Source organism: Cherax quadricarinatus, chromosome 60 (assembly GCF_038502225.1).
Source record: "Cherax quadricarinatus isolate ZL_2023a chromosome 60, ASM3850222v1, whole genome shotgun sequence".
Lineage (NCBI taxonomy): Eukaryota > Metazoa > Arthropoda > Malacostraca > Decapoda > Parastacidae > Cherax > Cherax quadricarinatus.
Genome location: NC_091351.1, coordinates 20108867 through 20132716, shown reverse-complemented (window position 1 = coordinate 20132716; position 23850 = coordinate 20108867). Strand labels below are relative to the sequence as shown.

General features: G+C 41.8%; 1 protein-coding gene across 1 annotated transcript in view; it reads right to left on the bottom strand.

Moving 5' to 3' along the window:
* Window positions 1–2101: 2101 nt before the first annotated feature.
* The window catches only part of LOC138854467 (aminoacylase-1-like), a 237119-nt gene continuing 215370 nt past the window's right edge, over window positions 2102–23850 (bottom strand). The window contains exon 9 of the mRNA XM_070098008.1: window positions 2102–2489. Coding sequence (XP_069954109.1) covers window positions 2340–2489 — 150 coding nt within the window. The 3' untranslated portion in view covers window positions 2102–2339. The remainder of the gene's footprint in view (window positions 2490–23850) is intronic.

Here is a 23850-nt window from a genome sequence, read left to right as displayed (position 1 = left end):
TCAGTACTCACATACACATTCTTCAGTACTCACATACACATTCCTCAGTACTCACATACACATTCCTCAGTACTCACATACACATTCTTCAGTACTCACATACACATTCCTCAGTACTCACATACACATTCTTCAGTACTCACATACACATTCATCAGTACTCACATACACATTCTTCAGTACTCACATACACATTCTTCAGTACTCACATACACATTCTTCAGTACTCACATACACATTCTTCAGTACTCACATACACATTCCTCAGTACTCTCACATACACATTCTTCAGTACTCACATACACATTCTTCAGTACTCACATACACATTCTTCAGTACTCACATACACATTCTTCAGTACTCACATACACATTCTTCAGTACTCACATACACATTCTTCAGTACTCACATACACATACACATTCTTCAGTACTCACATACACATTCCTCAGTACTCACATACACATTCCTCAGTACTCACATACACATTCCTCAGTACTCACATACACATTCCTCAGTACTCACATACACATTCCTCAGTACTCACATACACATTCCTCAGTACTCACATACACATTCTTCAGTACTCACATACACATTCTTCAGTACTCACATACACATTCTTCAGTACTCACATACACATTCTTCAGTACTCACATACACATTCTTCAGTACTCACATACACATTCCTCAGTACTCACATACACATTCTTCAGTACTCACATACACATTCTTCAGTACTCACATACACATTCATCAGTACTCACATACACATTCCTCAGTACTCACATACACATTCTTCAGTGCTCACATACACATTCCTCAGTACTCACATACACATTCCTCAGTACTCACATACACATTCCTCAGTACTCACATACACATTCCTCAGTACTCACATACACATTCCTCAGTACTCACATACACATTCTTCAGTACTCACATACACATTCATCAGTACTCACATACACATTCATCAGTACTCACATACACATTCCTCAGTACTCACATACACATTCATCAGTACTCACATACACATTCCTCAGTACTCACATACACATTCTTCAGTACTCACATACACATTCCTCAGTACTCACATACACATTCTTCAGTACTCACATACACATTCCTCAGTACTCACATACACATTCTTCAGTACTCACATACACATTCTTCAGTACTCACATACACATTCTTCAGTACTCACATACACATACACATTCTTCAGTACTCACATACACATTCCTCAGTACTCACATACACATTCTTCAGTACTCACATACACATTCCTCAGTACTCACATACACATTCTTCAGTACTCACATACACATTCATCAGTACTCACATACACATTCTTCAGTACTCACATACACATTCATCAGTACTCGCATACATATTCTTCAGTACTCACATACACATTCATCAGTACTCACATACACATTCTTCAGTACTCACATACACATTCATCAGTACTCACATACACATTCTTCAGTACTCACATACACATTCATCAGTACTCACATACACATTCTTCAGTACTCACATACACATTCTTCAGTACTCACATACACATTCATCAGTACTCACATACACATTCTTCAGTACTCACATACACATTCATCAGTACTCACATACACATTCATCAGTACTCACATACACATTCATCAGTACTCACATACACATTCCTCAGTACTCACATACACATTCATCAGTACTCACATACACATTCCTCAGTACTCACATACACATTCATCAGTACTCACATACACATTCCTCAGTACTCACATACACATTCTTCAGTACTCACATACACATTCCTCAGTACTCACATACACATTCCTCAGTACTCACATACACATTCATCAGTACTCACATACACATTCATCAGTACTCACATACACATTCATCAGTACTCACATACACATTCATCAGTACTCACATACTGCTCCTCAGTGAATTACATACATCCTGAAAATAAACTTTAAAATACCTTTTGAGAGAAAAAAAATTATTTTCAAATAATTCTAAATATACATTAATTTTTTTAAATGTTTTTATATAAGTGATAACAAAACGCTGGATCTCGTCTAACAAAACAGTAAACGTCTGCATGTTTAATGATAAAACTACATACATATTGACTGAATAAAAAATCTATTGCAATACAATCATTTGTTTAAAGTAGTTACCTGTGTTTGTTTTACATAATGTATTAGACTATGTGATACCATACGTGGAGTGTGTTTGGGGGGTCAGCGCCCCCCTGGCCCGGTCTATGACCAGGCCTCACAGTGCCATCAATCTCCTAATATGTTGTTCTTACAGTGAATCTGACGTCCCTAATTCTTCATGTTAGCAAGGGCACTGATAATGGTCTTGTAGATCTCGATGCCTCGTAGGAATATTTTCTCGTTGAGGAATTCATTGTTATCATGGAGAAGGATTGGTGTTCGGTTGATGGGGGAGAAGCCGAGAGCAGGAATGTTGACCTGGGCACAACACAATAACAAGAATTAATACCTGAATCTGACTTGTTTCCAAATTTCTGTCTTCAAGTACAAAAAAAAAAGTAAGGTAATAAATTAGACACATGTAACACTAGGGTATCTTTATTATGGAAACGTTTCATCACACATTGTCTTCATCAGTCCTAAACAAACAGGAACAATGAAGGTTAGGAGTTTAAGGTATTCAGTGTGGTCTCCGTCAGCCTGGAGATGACACTAATTCAGCTACTGTGTGGCCAGATGTTTCCACAATAAACGACCCAAGTGTTGCACATGTGTCTAATAAATCAACTTGTCGGTTCTCTGAGCTGTAATGTGTAATTTTTTTTATTCATAGTTCTCCCCACCAACTCCATTGCCAAACACGTTTCAAACAACTTTTCCAATACCTCATTCCAAGTATCTACCTCCACAACCACGACCATCAAGGACATTACCAGTAATAGACAGGACAAGCTTCCATCCTCTGCAGGGGTATACATAATCCCTTTCAATGAATGCATCAAATTATACGTGGGCAAAACATCAAGAGACTTCCAAGCATGTATTTCAGAACAGCAGTACGCAGGCAGATTTGACGATTCAAGGAATGCCTGTGTTCAACACCGAAATTCACACAACCATTTAATCAACTGCAGAAATTCCAGACTTATCGCCAGAGAAGGCAACACTCAAGATCGAAGAATCCTGGACTCATCACTTATCTGTATATCCAACAACTTCAACCAGAACACAATGGTGACCTGTACTCAGCTCAGTGGTGACCTGTACTTAGCTCTGTGAAGAGTTGTCTAGTATGCTCTCTGAGAATCTGAACCAAGATGTCCTCTCTTGAGCAACTCTGCCAGCAGCAAAAAGAGGAGTTTAGGGTTGCTAAGCTCGAGATACAGCAACTGACGGAGGAAAACAAGAGATTCATAGTAATCTTCCTGTTGTGGGTCCTCAGGTCAAGAGGGGAACCTAGTTAGTGGCCTGGCAACATGGAACGAAGCTGAAGAAGATCAAGAAGACTGTTGGAGTTGCAGAAACAACAAAGATCCAGAAGACTACTGTGGAAGCTTCCAACCCATTTTCAGTGGGTTGTCTACTGGGAACGTCACAATGAGTACCAAGGAAGCATTGGCAGAGGAGGGTGAGTCGACATCCCTTGAAACTCCAACGAGGACCATCGAGAACATCACTACAAACTCCGCCAGTGAAGGTAAGAAAATTGTTTTAGTTGGGGACAGTCAGGGCAAATGTATGGATAGGGCTTTTTGTCTTAGGGACAGGAAGAGGAGGGAGAGGGTATGTTTTCCTTGAGCTAGACGGGGGATATTGTTAGCCATCTGGATTATATCATGAAGGGTGATAGGAGCAATCCTATTATCTGCCTCAGTGTGGGAGGCAACAATGTTGGCAGATGTAGGAGTGAATACCTGATTAGCAGGTACAGGGCAGCAATAGAGATAATTAGGAAGAAGGGTGGGAACCCTGTGATATGTGGCATTTTGTCCATTAGAGGAGTTAGAAATGGATGGTTGTCCAGGGCAATTGTTGGCTGGACAAACACTGTAAGGAAAATACAGCAACATTCACACACAACTGGGTCCTCTTCTAAGGCAGAAATGACGTGTATGCCAGGGATGGGGTTCACTTATCTAGATTTGGGGTGGGAGCACTGGCCAATGCAGTGGAGGGAGCTGTTAGGTCTTTAAACTAGAAATAGTTAGCGGAATGTTTTTTTTTTTGGGGGGGAGGTGAAATCAATTCATTCTGAGTGCAGTGATAGTGTGAGTTTTAAGGAAACCAGTCATAGTGAGAATGAGGTAGAGTTATTGGTTAACATAGGAAAGCCAGTGACATTAGGTGACATGGAGAGTAAGAGACATAGTGGAGAAACAGAAGTCAGCAGGAAGAGAAAAGGGAGGGTTTCTGAAAATATATTATATGAATATTCGTAGTGGGAGAAATATGATGGATGAATTGAGATTAGTTGCAAGTTCAGGTAACATTGATGTTTTTGCCATAACTAAGACATGGTTTAATATGAAAAATAGGGACATGCTTGCTGAATGTCACATTCAAGGTTTTAAATTGTTCCAAGTAGAAAGAAGTATCGGAAAGAGGGGTGGGGGTGGCACTCTATGTCCGAGATCGTTTAAATTGTTGCATAAAAATGGGAATAAAGTCTGAAACACATACTGAGTCTGTTTTGGTAGAATTTTCTGAAGAGCACAAAAAATTGATTTAATCATGATATACCGTCCCCCTAAACTTTGATAGAGACCAAGGAAGACTACTGTGGGAGGAAATTGTTAAGGCCACAAGGCACGAAAACTTAGTAATTCTAGTGGACTTTAACTTTAGTCATATTGATTGGAATTTTTTGACTGGGAATTTAGAATCTAACGACTTTTTAGAAGTAGTTCAGGATTGTTTTTGACTCAGTTTGTGACAGAACCTACAAGGAGAAACAACCTGCTTGACTTGGTTCTGGCAAACAAGGAATCCCTTGTTAATAATTTAGAAATTTCAGAGGATCTTGGTGTTAGGGACGACAAATCAATTACCTTTAATTGAATGGAAGTATGATAGTAGGGTAACTCAGTAACAGTCCCAGATTTTCTCTTAGCAGATTATAATGGACTTAGAGAACACTTATCATATGTTAACTGGAGTAACGAAGAGAGCTAACAATATGACAGCTTTCTATACACTATACATACTGCCCAAAGAATGTTTATCCCATATAAAGAAATTAGATCGAATAGAAATGACCCAAAATGGATGAATATTAGGCTCAAATATCTTTTAGGGTACAAGAAAGGAATTTATTGGTGCATCAAAAGAGGTGAGGGTTATCTTATGAATCAATATATTGACGTTAAGAGGGACATTAAAAAAAGGATAAGAAAATCAAAACAGGACTGCAAAATTAAAGTTGCTAGGGAATCGAAAACTAACCCGAAAGGTTTTTTCCAGGTTTATAAAACAAAAGTTAGAGAAAAAATAGGTCCCCTTAAAAATAACTAGGTATCTTACTGGCAAGGAGACTGAAATGTGCTCGATTTTTAATAATTGTTTTCTCTCGGTTTTCACACAGGAAGACACAAACAATATCCCAGTAATTAATGTTTATAGTGGGCCTGAAGAAGATAAATTATGTAATATATTACAATCACTTGTGAATGGTTATGAAACAAATAGACCAACTGAAATAAAATAAATCACCTGGTCCGGATGAACTTTTTTTTCAAGGGTTCTCAAGGAATGCTAAATGGAACTCTGTGAGCCATTAACTAATATTTTTAATGACTATTTTGAAAGCAGTCGTTACCTTCTAATTTTGAAAGAAGTCGTTACCTTCTAATTTTGAAAGAAGTCGTTACCTTCAAATTACTGCCCAATAAGACTGACATCAATTGTAGGCAAATTACTAGAGTCAATTATAGCTGATGTTGTAAGATGCCATCTGGATAAATATAATTTGATTAATGATATGCAGCATGGATTCACGAGGGGCCGTTCCTGCCTAACTAATTTATTAACCTTCTTCAGTAAAGCTTTTGAGGCCGTTAATCACGATAAAGAGTTCGATATTGTTTATTTAAATTTTAGTAAGGCTTTTGATAGAGTACCACACCAGAGACTGTTAAAGAAAGTGGCAGCTCATGGCACTGGGGGAAAAGTGCTGTCATGGATCGAGTCATGGCTCACCAATAGGAAGCAGAGAGTGAGGTTAAATGGGATCAAATCCGAGTGGGGATCTGTAACAAATGGGGTTCCACAGGAATCGGTCTTAGGACCATTGTTGTTTATAATTTATATCAATGACCTTGATGAGGGAATTACTAGTGATATGAGCAAATTCGCGGATGACACGTAGTTAGGTAGGATAGTTGATTCAAATGTAGACGTCATGGAACTTCAGGAGGATATAGAGAAACTCAATTCATGGTCAGAAAAGTGGCAGATGCAGTTCATTGTAGATAAATGCAAGGTTGTGAAGCTCGGGAGTGTCCATAACTCTATCACATATACTTTAATTGACGTAGAACTTAGCCATACAGATTGCAAAAGTGACTTTGGGATTATGGTAAGCAGCATCCTTAAACCAAGACAGCAATTCCTAAGCATGCGTATTAAGGAAAACAGATTACTGGGATTTATATCAAGAAATGTAAGGAACAGAAGTCCAGAGGTTAGACTACAGCTCTCTGCATCATTAGTAAGGCCTCTCCTACAGCTAAGTTCGGGCTCCATATTACAGAGTGGATATTAATTTGTTAGAAAAGATTCAGCGAAGAATGACAAAACTAAATTATAGCATTAGAAATCTTCCGTATGAAGAAAGATTGAAGTCCTTTAAATTACATTCATTTGTGAGACAAAGAATGAGGTTAGACATGATCGAAGTGTATAAGTGGAAGATGGGTATTAGCAAGGGAGATATAAATAAGGTCTTGAGGATGTCTCTCAAAGAGAGAACCTGCAATAATGAATTCATATTAGATAAGTTTTGATTTAGAAAGGATATAAGAAAGTATTGGTTTGGAAATAGGGTAGTTGATAAGTAGAACAGCCTGACTATTAGGGTACTGAAGCTAAAACCATGAGTGAAAGATAATGATAAAGATTTTATTTCTTTGCAAAGGTTACAATGTATAATTATAATTTTGATTTGTTAAGTACAAAGAAAACCATGAGTGAGAGATGATTAGATTTGAGTGGGACATGCACGTGAGTAAATAGATTTATCAAAGCTTATTGCTTGGGTTGCATTGAAAATGGATTGGGCATTGAATTTGTGAAGGAACTGCCCAGTATGTGCTAACAGGCCTATTGCAGTATTCCTCCTTTCGTTCTTATAACTGTATGTATAATGTTTAACAAGAGCAGAGTCCATGCACAGGTCTTAATCTTGCGATGACCCGTCTCTGGCTCCTGAAGGAGAATGGGTTCTGCAGTGTTGCTACGTATGGTGACCATTGTTTGGAAAATCTCCCAACTCCTGCCCCAGACATCTTGCTACTTGGAGATTTCAACTTGAGACACCTAAAATAGAGGAGTGTAGCAAATAATATTTTAGCAGAGATCACCCCAGGAGGCAGCTTAGATAAAAATTCACACACACACGAAAAAATAAATCTCTTCACCAAATTCACCTTAAACCAGCAAATATTAGAACCAACAAGACTATAAAATACGCAGGATCTCATCTTCACTAACAACGACGATCTGATACGTAATATAACTATATCAAAAACACTACACTGAGATCACAATTTAAATAAGGTAGAAATATGCATGCAAAGGGCTCCTGACCAGCATAATTGCCTGGAGTTTACCTGGAGAGAGTTTCGGGGGTCAACGCCCCAGCGGACCGGTCTGAGACCAGGCCTAATGGTGGATCAGGGTCTGATCAACCAGGCTGTTACTGCAGGCCGCACGCAAGCTGACATTCGAACCACAGCCCGGTTGGTTAGGTACTGACTTGAGGTGCCTGTCCAGTGCCTTCCTGAAGACTGCCAGGGGTCTATTGGTAATCCCCCTTATGTATGCTGGGAGGCAATTGAACAGTCTTGGGCCCCAGAAACATATTGTGTTGTCTCTCAGTGTACTCGTGGCGCCCATGCTTTTCATCGGGGGAATGTTGCATCTCCTGCCGAGTCTTTTGCTTTCATATGGAGTGATTTTTCATGTGCAGGTTTGGTACAAATCCGTCCAGGACCTTCCAAGTGTATATTATCATGTATCTCTCTCGCCTGCGTTCGAGGCAATGCAGATCAAGGAGCTTCAGCCTAGAGAGCACAAGCGATTTGAAGAGAATCACCATGAGCTTGGCGTCCATAGTTTTGAAGGTTCTCATTATCAATCCTATCATTTTCCTAGCAGATGAGGTAGATACATTGTTGTGGTCTTTGAAGGTGAGATCCTCTGACATTATCACTCCCAGGTTCTTCACATTACTTTTCCGCTCTATTGTATGCTTAGAATTTGTGGTATACCCTGACACATTTTTTAATTTCTTAAAGTTTTCCATATCTGAGTAGTTGAAATTTCTAATCGTTGAACTTCATATTGTTTTGAGTGACCCATTCGAAGATTTGGTTGATGTCCGCTTGGAGTCTCGCGGTGTTTTCGATGGAGGTCACTGTCATGGTGATCCGGTTGTCATCCACAAAGGAAGACATGGAGCTATGGCTTACATCTCTGTCTATGTCAGAAATGAGGATGAAGAATAGAATGGGAGCGAGTACTGTGCCTTTGGAACAAAGCTTTTTACCGTGGCTGCCAGGGACTTTACACAGTTTCGAACCCAATGCCAACGAAGGCCCTCACCAGGGAGGATCTCGTAGCACTCATCAAGGTGTTGACGGATATTATTTGCAACAAAATCAACTCCAGGGAACAACAGAGCGTATTCCAGCAGATGGTCAGCACGCTCCTGAGAGTGTGCTTATGACCGAGGAGTAGACATTGGACGCCATGAATTGGCAGGATCTCAGAGCGGCCAAGCCACAGTCTCCAGCTCAGGAAACAACAGCGATGGAATAACTTCGGTATTAAAATCACACCCTCAAAGTCCTACAATGAAACATTCAGGGCCTGAGGGGCAAACAGCACCTCTTGCTGGAAGCATTAATTCGGGATCGGGTTTACATCGTCTTGATACAAGAAACTCTGACTGTCCCGACTATGTGTCCAAGACTACCCGGTTTTCTGGGCATTTTCGGCACATGGACGCAGGCGTTCACTGCAGAGGCACAGCTGTATTTGTATCCGATACAATACCTCACGAGGTTATAGCTAACTCTGTGGACTGTGGGGAAAATGTCGAGGTACAGGTCATCCTTGTACACATACCTGGGGCGCCCATTATCATCTGTAACATCTACAAGAACCCAAGACACACCCTCGACATTGCAGAGCTCCTCGCGCTATCACGCACTCAGTGTATTATTGTGGGTGGAGATTTCAACGCCCATCACCCAATGCTGCACTCTCACTCAGCAACTAATGCTGCTGACAGACACATAGCAATGCTCCTACACGATATTCCAGAGGTAAAGTTGCTAAACAACGGAAACCCACACACCTGTTGGGTGGCTGCCTCGACCTTACCTTCGGGACAAGACAACTCGCAGCAGGAGCCACATGGGAAACTCATCCTCACCTTGTCTGTGACCACTTTTCAGTGATCACCACCTTCAACATCAACAGACCTCCCACAGTTGTGCTGCCTCCTAGATGGGACGTAAAGAGGGCCAACTGGAAGGTGTTCCAGGATTATCTTCATGATTGGTGGTCCACATACACTCTATCTGAAGACTGTGATACGGCTGAACAGGAGCTGATCACTGTTCTCATCCAGGCAGCAGAGTGTGCATTTCCAAAGGAGTCTGCAGGATGCACTCACAAAAGAGACTGGTGGTTCTACAACGACGAGGTGCGGGAGCAGAACCACTGCATCAACTCTTTTAGGAAGCTATACAGGCGTAACCCTACGGCAAAGAACAGGAATACTCTGAGAGCCATTGTGCAGCATGCCTGCAGAGTCTCTCTCAGAGTAAAAACTGAGAAATGGCTGGAGTGGTGCTCAACATTCGGGCATCACACCACCTTATCTGAGATATGGGGCAAGCTCAACATAGCAACTGGCAAGGGCAAGCCGAGGGCACCAGCACACCTGAACCCATCCCAGGAAGCTGAGAAACTAGTGGAGCTTTTTACTTCCAGGGGAGCCTCCACTCAGCTCCAACAGGACATCTGGAATATACAGACGGATCTTCTGCCACAACTCCAGCTAACGATACAAGCTGCATGTGAGTCGGAAGAAGTGACTGATGAAGACCTCACGGACTTGGAACTCCGACGTGCCATTAAGAACACAGGTGACACTGCCCCGGGCATCTATGGTGTTACGCACTCCATGATTGCACGGACTGGGCAGAGTGAATGGGAGGCCATACTAGACGTCATAAACAAGTCATGGAGGGCTGAGACACTTCCAGAAGCTTGGAAGAAGGCTACCATTGTACCAATTCCAAAGCCCAAGGACCCAGGCAGTATGAGACCCATATCGCTGACCAGATGTTTAGCCAAGACAGCTGAGAGGATGGTGTTAAACCGCCTCCTATGGAAACTTGGACCTCCCTCATCATCACATATTTGGCTTCACCAAAGGAGTGGGTACAGCAGAGTGCATAACCACCCTACTAAGCCAGATTGCTGATAGCAACAAAAAACTTAGTATCTTCGTCTGCTTCGACCTTGAGAAGGTATTTGAGCTAGCCAGTCCCACAGCAATCCTAGCAATACTAGCTCGGAAGGGGATGAAAGGACGCCTCCTGGCCTGGATAGAGTCCTACCTTAGGGACAGACAGGCCTGTGTCAGCTTTCAGGGACACTACTCTTCCTTTAAAACCCTGGAAAACGGCACACTACAAGGTGTGCTCAGTCCTACCCTGTTTAACGTCCTTGTGCAGGAACTTGTGAGCCTTCCCTTTCATAGTGGTATGCAGCTACTCAGCTATGCTGATGATCTTGCACTCGTAGTGAATGGGAAAGGCAATTTGTAGCGACAGGCTCAGACAGCTTTGGACCTAATTACGCAGTCTTGCAAGGAACTAGGCCTCAGGATCTCGGCCGAGAAATCTGTTGCAATGATGTTCAAGGGACGAGATCCTGTGAATAGATTACATATTCAGAAGATAGAACTTGAGTGGACAGGCTCCTACCTATACTTGGGAAACTACATTGATAAAAAGATAACCTTTCAGAAACAGGCCGAGTATGTTAGATCTCGTGCTCTACTCAGACTCAACGCCATGAGAGGCATGACGAGGCACCGTGCAGGGGTGAGCAAAGATGTACTTAGGTTGTACTATATACAAGCTATACGCTCTCTCATTGACTATGGTGCACTGGCGTTAGCTCATCTCTTCCCGCAGAGCAGGCAAAGGGTGGAGGTCGTACAGAACAAGACGATAAGAACTATGCTTGGGGCCTCCATCTGGACCAACACGGTATGTCTCAGATCTCGGGCCCGGCTTCCTTCCCTGGCTGACAGAGTAAGTGTCACATGCCCTACGACATCGACTCCGACCTGTCATACATTTTGCTTCCACCTCTCCAATCAATGTCCTCTCCCATCCTCAAGCACAGGACAATGTTCACCTCATCACATCGATCCTGAGCATAATGACAGCCTTAGAAGTTCAGGGTAACAGATCGACATTGAACTGGGTCTCCAGCCATGCTGGCATCCGGGGAAATGAGGCGGTAGATGATGCAGCCAAGGCAACCACAGACTATCCACATGTTGGGATTACTGTCCCAATCATCCTACGACGGACCAAACTGGTGGCTGCCTGAAGAAGCAGCTTATAAGCTGCTTCTCCGCTCATATGCCGTATTCTACTCAAGATTGATGGACTGAACACATCGACTCAAGGTTGAGGGACTGATTACCTCATTCTCCTCCTGTTCTTCAAGTTTCTCCTACGTATGGACTGATGAAGCCACTGTGTGGCGAAACGTTTCCTCAATAAAGATACCCAAGAGTTGCACATGTGTCTAATTTATCAACATTACCAGTGTTGTGCCAGAGTTGTGGAAGATGGCTAATGTGGTTCCTATATTCAAATCAGGGGATAAGTCCACTCCTTCAAATTACCATCCAATAAGCCTGACATCTATAGTGGGCAAGTTATTAGAATCAATTATAGCTAACATTATCAGAAGTCACCTTGAAGAGCATAACTTGATAAATGAATCTCAGCATGGATTCACGAGAGGTCGTTCCTGCCTGACAAACATACTGACGTTCTTCAATAGAACATTTGAGGCAGTTGACAGTGATAAGGAATATGATATTGTTTATTTGGATTTTAGTAAAGCCTTCGACAGAGTACCTCACAAGAGACTCTTAAGAAAAGTGGCAGCTCATGGTATAGGAGGTAAAGTTCTAGCATGGATTGAGGCATGGCTTACCAATAGAAAGCAGAGAGTTACCATTAATGGAGTGAAATCTGAATGGGGATTAGTCACTAGTGGCGTTCCACAACGATCAGTTTTAGGCCCTCTCCTGTTCATAATGTACATTAAGGACCTTGATGAAGGGATTACTAGTGACATGAGTAAGTTTGCTGATGATACAAAGATAGGCCATATAATTCACTCTGAGGAGGATATCAATGAACTCCAGGACGATTTGAACAAATTAATGTCTTGGTCTGAAAAATGGCAGATGAAGTTTAATGTGGATAAGTGTAAGGTACTTGCCCTTGGTAATGAAAATAACTCTCGAAGTTATAATCTAGGTGAAGTAGAGCTTGGTCATACAGAATGTGAAAAAGACTTGGGAGTCATTGTAAACAGAAATCTAAAGCCAAGACAGCAGTGCCTTAGTGTGCGCAACAAGGCCAACAGATTACTTGGATTTATCTCAAGAAGTATAAGTAACAGAAGTCCAAAAGTTATTTTACAGCTCTATACATCACTAGTGAGGCCTCATTTAGATTATGCTGCTCAGTTTTGGTCCCCTTACTACAGGATGGACATAGACTCATTAGAGAACATACAGAGAAGAATGACTAAAATGATTTACTGTGTAAGGAACCTCCCGTATGAAGATAGACTTAAAGCCTTAAATCTCCACTCTCTGGAGAGGCGTAGAATGAGGGGAGATATCATTGAAGTGTATAAGTGGATGACGGGCATAAACAAGGGAGACATTAATAAAGTACTGAGGGTGTCGAACCAGGTAAGAACCAGGAATAATGGATTTAAGTTGGATAAATTTAGATTTAGAAAGGACATAGGTAAGTACTGGTTTTCTAACAGAGTTGTAGATGCGTGACTTAAGAAATCGTAATGACACGATTGCAAATAAACCATACCCCCGGCCGGGATTGAACCCGCGGTCATAGTCTCAAAACTCCAGCCCGTCGCGCTAACCACTAGACCAGCTAGCCACAATAAGATTCATCCAACTAGGTATATTTCTACACACAGAGGTGCCTGTGCTAACCTTCCTATGGTGTAGAAATATACCTAGTTGGATGAATCTTATTGTGGCTAGCTGGTCTAGTGGTTAGCGCGACGGGCTGGAGTTTTGAGACTCTATGACCGCGGGTTCAATCCCGGCCGGGGGTATGGTTTATTTGCAATCGTGTCATTACGATTTCTTAAGTTGTTAGGTAAGACACATATGCAACAGTTAGGTATCTTTATTTTGAAACGTTTCGCCTACACAGTAGGCTTCTTCAGTCGAGTACAGAAAAGTTGACAGAAGCAGAAGATACTTGAAGACGATGTAATCAGTCCATCACCCTTAAAGTTTTGAGGTGGTCAGTCCCTCAGTCTGGAGAGCATTGTTCCATAGAATGAAACAATATTGTTTCATTCTATGGAACAATGCTCTCCAGACTGAGGGACTGACCACCTCAAAACTTTAAGGGTGATGGACTGATTACATCGTCTTCAAGTATCTTCTGCTTCTATCAACTTTTCTGTACTCGACTGAAGAAGCCTACTGTGTAGGCGAAACGTTTCAAAATAAAGATACCTAACTGTTGCATATGTGTCTTACCTAACAACCTGTCGGTATTTTATACCATTTTAATGTTCAACGATTTCTTAAGTCATGTTGACGGCAGTGAAGGGACTTGAGCTAGAGTTCGTCACGGCCACGCTAGCTGGAGATTCGTCTGTAAAAACTTGCATTTGTGGTCACAGAGGTGCCTGTGCTAACCTTCCTATGGTGTAGAAATATACCTAGTTGGATGAATCTTATTGTGGCTAGCTGGTCTAGTGGTTAGCGCGACGGGCTGGAGTTTTGAGACTCTATGACCGCGGGTTCAATCCCGGCCGGGGGTATGGTTTATTTGCAATCGTGTCATTACGATTTCTTAAGTCATGTTGACGGCAGTGAAGGGACTTGAGCTAGAGTTCGTCACGGCCACGCTAGCTGGAGATTCGTCTGTAAAAACTTGCATTTGTGGTCACAGAGGTGCCTGTGCTAACCTTCCTATGGTGTAGAAATATACCTAGTTGGATGAATCTTATTGTGGCTAGCTGGTCTAGTGGTTAGCGCGACGGGCTGGAGTTTTGAGACTCTATGACCGCGGGTTCAATCCCGGCCGGGGGTATGGTTTATTTGCAATCGTGTCATTACGATTTCTTAAGTCATGTTGACGGCAGTGAAGGGACTTGAGCTAGAGTTCGTCACGGCCACGCTAGCTGGAGATTCGTCTGTAAAAACTTGCATTTGTGGTCACAGAGGTGCCTGTGCTAACCTTCCTATGGTGTAGAAATATACCTAGTTGGATGAATCTTATTGTGGCTAGCTGGTCTAGTGGTTAGCGCGACGGGCTGGAGTTTTGAGACTCTATGACCGCGGGTTCAATCCCGGCCGGGGGTATGGTTTATTTGCAATCGTGTCATTACGATTTCTTAAGTCATGTTGACGGCAGTGAAGGGACTTGAGCTAGAGTTCGTCACGGCCACGCTAGCTGGAGATTCGTCTGTAAAAACTTGCATTTGTGGTCACAGAGGTGCCTGTGCTAACCTTCCTATGGTGTAGAAATATACCTAGTTGGATGAATCTTATTGTGGCTAGCTGGTCTAGTGGTTAGCGCGACGGGCTGGAGTTTTGAGACTCTATGACCGCGGGTTCAATCCCGGCCGGGGGTATGGTTTATTTGCAATCGTGTCATTACGATTTCTTAAGTCATGTTGACGGCAGTGAAGGGACTTGAGCTAGAGTTCGTCACGGCCACGCTAGCTGGAGATTCGTCTGTAAAAACTTGCATTTGTGGTCACAGAGGTGCCTGTGCTAACCTTCCTATGGTGTAGAAATATACCTAGTTGGATGAATCTTATTGTGGCTAGCTGGTCTAGTGGTTAGCGCGACGGGCTGGAGTTTTGAGACTCTATGACCGCGGGTTCAATCCCGGCCGGGGGTATGGTTTTGTAGATGCGTGGAACAATCTTCCCAGTGGGGTGATAGAGGCTAGGACCTTGGGTAGCTTTAAGAAGAGACTGGACACATATATGAGTGGGAGGGGCTGGGTTTGATTGGTGTTGAGGGGTACGGGAGTTATTTCTAGAGTAGCTTTAGCTAGATGTCGTTTTGATAAGGACCTGCCTCGTATGGGCCAGTAGGCCTTCTGCAGTGTTCCTACATTCTTATGTTCTTATGTTCTTGCTCCTCTCTGCTTTCTATTGGACTGATGAAGCCAATGTGTGGCGAAACGTTTCCTAAATAAAGATTCCCATATGGTGCATAAGTGTCTCAATCTTCAACTTGTCGGTTTTCAAAACCATTCATCACAAGTCCTTTACAATACCTCACACTAACAAAACATTTACCCAACCAAATTTTCAATGCTACCTAAGAAATAAGCTCCGATAACTCTATCCATCCATATGCAAGTCCCACTCAAATCCAACCCCTCTCACTCATAAGAACATAAGAACATAAGAAAGGAGGAACACTGCAGCAGGCCTGTTGGCCCATACTAGGCAGGTCCTTTACAATTCATCCCACTAACAAACATTTGACCAACCCAATTTTCAATGCCACCCAAGAAACAAGCTCCGATGTGCAAGTCCCTCTCAAATCCAACCCCTCCCACTCATTTGAAACTACCCAAAGTCCTAGCCTCAATAACCCAACTAGGTAGACTGTTCCACTCATCAACTACCCTATTTCCAAACCAATACTTTCCTATGTCCTTTCTAAATCTAAACTTATCTAATTTAAATCCATTACTGCGGGTTCTCTCTTGGAGAGATATCCTCAAGACCTTGTTAATATCCCCTTTATTAATACCTATCTTCCACTTATACACTTCGATCAGGTCTCCCCTCATAAGTGTCTCAATCTTCAAGTGAATGTAACTTAAGAGTCTTCAATCTTTCTTCATAAGGAAGATTTCTAATGCTATGTATTAATTTAGTCATCCTACGCTGAATGTTTTCTAACGAATTTATGTCCATTCTGTAGTATGGAGACCAGAATTGAGCTGCATAATCTAGGTGAGGCCTTACTAATGATGTATAAAGCTGCAGTATGACCTCTGGACTTCTGTTGCTTACACTTCTTGATATAAATCCCAGTAATCTATTTGCCTTATTACGTACGCTTAGGCATTGCTGTCTTGGTTTAAGGTTGCTGCTTACCATAACCCCCAAGTCCTTTTCGCAATCTGCATGGCTAAGTTCTACATTATTTAACTTATAAGTGCTAGGGTTATGGACACTCCCGAGCTTCAGAACCTTGCATTTATCTACATTGAACTGCATCTGCCACTTTTCTGACCAAGAGTAGAGTTTGTCTAAATCCTCCTAAAGTTCCCTAACATCTACGTTTGAATCAATTATCCTACCTATCTTCGTGTCATCGGCGAATTTGCTCATATCACTAGCAATTCCTTCATCAAGATCATTGATATATATTATAAACAACAACGGGCCCAAGACTGATCCCTGTGGAACGCCACTTGTTACTGATCCCCACTCGGATTTAACCCCATTTATGGACACTCTCTGCTTCCTGTCTGTGAGCCATGACTCGATCCACGAGAGCACCCTTCCCCCAATACCATGAGCTGCTACTTTCTTCAACAGTCTTTGGTGTGGAACTCTATCAAATGCCTTACTAAAATCTAAGTAAACAATATCAAATTCTTTATCGTGGTCAACAGCCTCAAAAGCTTTACTGAAGAAAGTTAATAAATTAGTTATACAAGACGTGTACTTAGCTCTGTGAAGACCTGTTTGTGTGCTCTCTGTGAATCTGAACCAGGATGCCCTCTCTTGAGCAGCTTTACCAGCAGCTGAGAGAAGAACTCAGAGTTGCTAAACTGGAGATACGGCGATTAACGGAGAACAAGAGGATTCGTAGTAATCCTCCTGTTGTGAGTCCACAGGTTAAGAGGGGAGCTTGGTCAGTGGCCGGGCAACATGGAACCAAGATGAAGATCAAGAAAACGGTTGGAGAGGCGGAAACAACGAGAAACCAGAAGACTACCGTGGAAACTTCCAACTCATTCTCGGTGCTACCTGACGAATGTGAGTGTTCTGCTGGGAATGCCACAACGAGCACCAAAGAAGCATTGGCAGACGTGAGTAAGACATCCCTAGAAACCCCAACGAAGACCATCGAGAACGTCTTGACGAATTCTACAAGTGGTGTAATGCTACCTGGCGAATGTGAGTCGACTACTCGGAGCATCACGACGGACGACGCAAAGGAAGGTAAAAACATTGTTGTTGTTGGGGATAGCCAGATTAGGTACATGGATAGGGCATTCTGTTTGAAGGATAGGAGTAGGAGGCAGAGAGTGTGTTTTCCTGGGGCTGGGATGAAGGATATTGTTAGCCGTCTGGATGACATCATGAGAGGTAATGGGAGCAATCCTATTATCTGTCTCAGTGCTGGAGGCAAGGATGTTAGCAGACGTAGGAGTGAGAACCTGATTAGCAGGTATAGGTCAGCAATAGAGATAATTAGGAGGAAGGGTGGGAAACCTGTCATATGTGGCATTTTGCCAAGGAGAGGAGTTGGAAATGAATGGTTGTCCAGAGCAATTGGTGTCAATTGCTGGCTGGACAAATACTGTAAGGAAAATGCGGTAACATTCATTGACAACTGGGACCTCTTCTATGGCAGAAATGACATGTATGCCAGGGATGGGGTTCACTTATCTAGGTGTGGGGTGGGAGCACTGGCCAACGCAGTGGAGGGAGCTGTTAGGTCTTTAAACTAGGAATAGTTAGTGGTATGGGTTTTGGCGGGAAAACTGTGAAGTCGCAGGGTAGTAACATGAGTACTAGGAGAACTAGTAATAGGCAAAATGAGGTGGATATTGGAAAGCCAGTGGCACTAATTGACAAGGACAGTAATAAGTTTAGTGGAATAACAGAAAGGAGCAGGAAGGGTAAAGAGAGTGGAGGGTCATTAAAAATTTATTACACAAATAGTCGCAGTGCTAGGAATAAGATGGACGAGTTGAGACTAGTTGCTAGTGCAGGTAACATAGATGTATTTGCCATTACTGAGACGTGGTTTAATTCAAAAAGTCGGGACATGCCTGCAGAATGTCACATTCAGGGTTTTAAATTGTTCCAAGTAGATAGAAGTATCGGGAAGGGGGGTGGGGTGGCATTGTATGTCCGAGATCGCTTGAACTGTTGCATAAAAACGGGTATTAAGTCTGAAGTAACACATACAGAGTCTGTTTGGATAGAATTTTCAGAGGGGCATGAAAAATTAATTTTAGGTGTGATATACCGTCCCCCAAATTTAGATAGGGACCAGGGGAGACTACTATGGGAGGAAATTGTTAGGGCCACAAGGCACGATAATGTAGTAATTCTAGGAGACTTTAACTTTAGTCATATTGATTGGAATTTCTTGACTGGGAATTTAGAATCATACGATTTCTTAGAAGTAGTTCAGGATTGTTTTTTGAAGCAGTTTGTGACAGAACCTACAAGGGGAAATAACCTGCTTGACTTAGTTCTGGCAAACAATGAATCCCTTGTTAATAATTTAGAAGTTTCAGAGGAACTGGGTGCTAGCGACCACAAATCAATTACATTTAGAATTGAATGGAAGTATGATAGTAGGGATAACTCAGTAACAGTCCCAGATTTTCGCTTAGCAGATTACGATGGGCTTAGAGAACACTTATCATCTGTTGACTGGGGTAACGAAGAGAGCTATCAATATGACAGTTTTCTGAACACAATACATGCTGCTCAAAGAACGTTTATCCCTTATAAGGAAATTAGATCAAATAGAAATGACCCAAAATGGATGAATAATAGGCTGAAATATCTACTAGGGCATAAGAAAGGAATTTATAGGCGTATCAAAAGAGGCGAGGGTCATCTTATGAATCAGTATATTGACATTAAGAGGGACATTAAAAAGGGGATAAGAAAAGCTAAAAGGGACTATGAAATTAAAGTTGCTAGGGATTCTAAAACTAACCCAAAAAGTTTTTTCCAGGTATATAGAACAAAAGTCAGAGATAAGATAGGTCCCCTTAAAAATAACTATGGGCATCTTACTGACAAAGAGAATGAAATGTGCTCGATTTTAAATAATTATTTTCTCTCGGTTTTTACACAGGAAGACACTAATAATATTCCGGTAATTAATTTTTATAGTGGATCAGAAGAAGATAAATTATGTAACATCACAGTCACTAGTGAAATGGTTGTGAAGCAGATAGACCGACTGAAGCAAAATAAGTCACCGGGTCCTGATGAGGTTTTTTCAAGGGTTCTTAAGGAATGCAAAATGGAAGTCTGTGAACCATTAACTAATATTTTTAATTTATCTCTTCAAACAGGTGTAGTGTCTGATATGTGGAAGATGGCTAATGTAATTCCTATTTTTAAAACAGGGGACAAGTCGTTACCGTCAAATTACCGCCCAATAAGCCTGACCTCAATTGTAGGCAAGTTGCTAGAGTCAATTATAGCTGAGGTTATAAGAAGCCATCTCGATAAGCATAGCTTGATTAATGATACTCAGCATGGATTCTCAAGAGGCCGGTCTTGTATAACTAATTTATTAACTTTCTTCAGTAAAGCTTTTGAGGCTGTTGACCACGATAAAGAATTTGATATTGTTTACTTAGATTTTAGTAAGGCATTTGATAGAGTTCCGCACCAAAGACTGTTGAAGAAAGTAGCAGCTCATGGCGTTGGGGGAAGGGTGCTCTCGTGGATCGAGTCATGGCTCACAGACAGGAAGCAGAGAGTGTCCATAAATGGGGTTAAATCCGAGTGGGGATCAGTAACAAGTGGCGTTCCACAGGGATCAGTCTTGGGCCCGTTGTTGTTTATAATATATATCAATGATCTTGATGAAGGAATTGCTAGTGATATGAGCAAATTCGCCGATGACACGAAGATAGGTAGGATAATTGATTCAAACGTAGATGTTAGGGAACTTCAGGAGGATTTAGACAAACTCTACTCTTGGTCAGAAAAGTGGCAGATGCAGTTCAATGTAGATAAATGCAAGGTTCTGAAGCTCGGGAGTGTCCATAACCCTAGCACTTATAAGTTAAATAATGTAGAACTTAGCCATACAGATTGCGAAAAGGACTTGGGGGTTATGGTAAGCAGCAACCTTAAACCAAGACAGCAATGCCTAAGCGTACGTAATAAGGCAAATAGATTACTGGGATTTATATCAAGAAGTGTAAGCAACAGAAGTCCAGAGGTCATACTGCAGCTTTATACATCATTAGTAAGGCCTCACCTAGATTATGCAGCTCAATTCTGGTCTCCATACTACAGAATGGACATAAATTCCTTAGAAAACATTCAGCGTAGGATGACTAAATTAATACATAGCATTAGAAATCTTCCTTATGAAGAAAGATTGAAGACTCTTAAGTTACATTCACTTGTTAGACGAAGAATGAGGGGAGACCTGATCGAAGTGTATAAGTGGAAGATAGGTATTAATAAAGGGGATATTAACAAGGTCTTGAGGATATCTCTCCAAGAGAGAACCCGCAGTAATGGATTTAAATTAGATAAGTTTAGATTTAGAAAGGACATAGGAAAGTATTGGTTTGGAAATAGGGTAGTTGATGAGTGGAACAGTCTACCTAGTTGGGTTATTGAGGCTAGGACTTTGGGTAGTTTCAAATTTAGGTTGGATAAGTACATGAGTGGGAGGGGTTGGATTTGAGAGGGACTTGCACATCGGAGCTTGTTTCTTGGGTGGCATTGAAAATTGGGTTGGTCAAATGTTTGTTAGTGGGATGAATTGTAAAGGACCTGCCTAGTATGGGCCAACAGGCCTGCTGCAGTGTTCCTCCTTTCTTATGTTCTTATGTTCTTAAGACCGGCCTCTTGTGAATCCATGCTGAGTATCATTAATCAAGCTATGCTTATCGAGATGGCTTCTTATAACCTCAGCTATAATTGACTCTAGCAACTTGCCTACAATTGAGGTCAGGCTTATTGGGCGGTAATTTGACGGTAGCGACTTGTCCCCTGTTTAAAAATAGGAATTACATTAGCCATCTTCCACATATCAGACACTACACCTGTTTGAAGTGATAAATTAAAAATATTAGTTAATGGTTCACAGACTTCCATTTTGCATTCCTTAAGAACCCTTGAAAAAACCTCATCAGGACCCGGTGACTTATTTTGCTTCAGTCGGTCTATCTGCTTCACAACCATTTCACTAGTGACTGTGATGTTGTAATAAAGTTGGTAGAATTACCGACAATATGTAAAGTAAAAGGACACAAGTGCAACTAATGTGACATTTATTGTAGCAACGTTTCGCTCTCCAGGAGCTTTATCAAGCCATTACAAACAATACATGGACACATAGGGTATATAAAGGCTCAGAGTGAGGTGAAAACTAGTGAGGTACCATTTCGATGTTCACTAGTGGTAGTAGTAGTAGTAGTAGTGGTAGTGACAAGAGCAATTAATTCGTACATGAGTAAAAGGATATAAAAGCTATTACTTGGGTAACATAAAAATAGGTTGGACAAATATAAACTGGAATGAGGCAGGTTGTTTCAGTGTTCACTCTCTGTGCTTTGTGTAGTATAACAGGAGAGACTATGTGATGGCAGGGTTTACTTTTTTCAGGAGGATTCTTGCTAAGACTTCGGAGATGGTGAAGCTGCCGTTGTTTTGTTTAATTGTATTCGAAACAGCGATCAGTGCTGATTCAAGGCACTTGATTGTGCGGAAATTAGTTTCTTTTATCACTAATTGGGCGTCTCTGAATTTCATAAGATGATTGGTGGAATTTCGGTGTTGTACACAGGCGTTGTTTAAGTTGTCGTTCCTACATGCGTATATGTGTTCATTGAGGCGGGTGTCGAGGTTTCTGGCTGTTTCACCTACGTAGATCTTGTCACAGCCTCCACAGGGTATAGTGTAAACTCCTGCATTGACTGGTTCGTGGTGCTTGGGTTTTGTCCTGGTTAGATCCTTTATTGAAGTGGTAGAAGCGATGGCGACTCTGGTGTTAGCTTGTGAAAGTACTTTTGAGACGTTTAGTGCAACCTGGCTGTTGGGAAGAATTATAACTTTGTTGGGAGCGGTGTTGATGCGTGGAGAATTGATGATCTGAAGAGCTCTTTTCTTGCAGTCTTTGATGAAAAAAGAAGGAAATTGTAACTCAGTGAATGTTTGGTGAATGTAAGTACATTCCTCGTCAAGAAACTCAGGACTACAAATTCGGTATGCTCTTAGGAAAAACCCGATGATGATGCCTCTTTTGGTCTTGGTATCTTGACTGGAATAGAAGTGTGTGAGATCATTTTTATTGGTGTGTTTCCGATAAACTTGAAATCTTAGGTTGTTGTCTACTTTGTGAATGAGGACGTCGAGGAAAGGTAGCTTGTCATTGGACTCTTCTTCCCGGAGATTTTGTTGACTTGATTGAACTCTGTGTTAACTTCAACTGTTTTTCCTTCAATAACAAGCTCTACAAACAAACCTACGGCATGGGAATGGGGTCCCCAATAAGTGCCGTCCTAGCCAACTTATACATGGAACACCTAGAGTCTGAACACTTCGCCAACATCATCCCTTCAAGCGTCACTTGGTTACGTTACGTGGACGATGTCCTCGTAATAACTCCAAAACGTTTTGATGTACGGGATCTTCAGGCAAGGCTCAACGCAGTTGAACCAGCGATTCAGTTTACACTAGAAGAAGAGTCCAATGACAAGCTACCTTTCCTCGACGTCCTCATTCACAAAGTAGACAACAACCTAAGATTTCAAGTTCATCGGAAACCCACCAATAAAAATGATCTCACACACTTCTATTCCAGTCAAGATACCAAGACCAAAAGAGGCATCATCATCGGGTTTTTCCTAAGAGCATACCGAATTTGTAGTCCTGAGTTTCTTGACGAGGAATGTACTTACATTCACCAAACATTCACTGAGTTACAATTTCCTTCTTTTTTCATCAAAGACTGCAAGAAAAGAGCTCTTCAGATCATCAATTCTCCACGCATCAACACCGCTCCCAACAAAGTTATAATTCTTCCCAACAGCCAGGTTGCACTAAACGTCTCAAAAGTACTTTCACAAGCTAACACCAGAGTCGCCATCGCTTCTACCACTTCAATAAAGGATCTAACCAGGACAAAACCCAAGCACCACGAACCAGTCAATGCAGGAGTTTACACTATACCCTGTGGAGGCTGTGACAAGATCTACGTAGGTGAAACAGCAAGAAACCTCGACACCCGCCTCAATGAACACATATACGCATGTAGGAACGACAACTTAAACAACGCCTGTGTACAACACCGAAATTCCACCAATCATCTTAT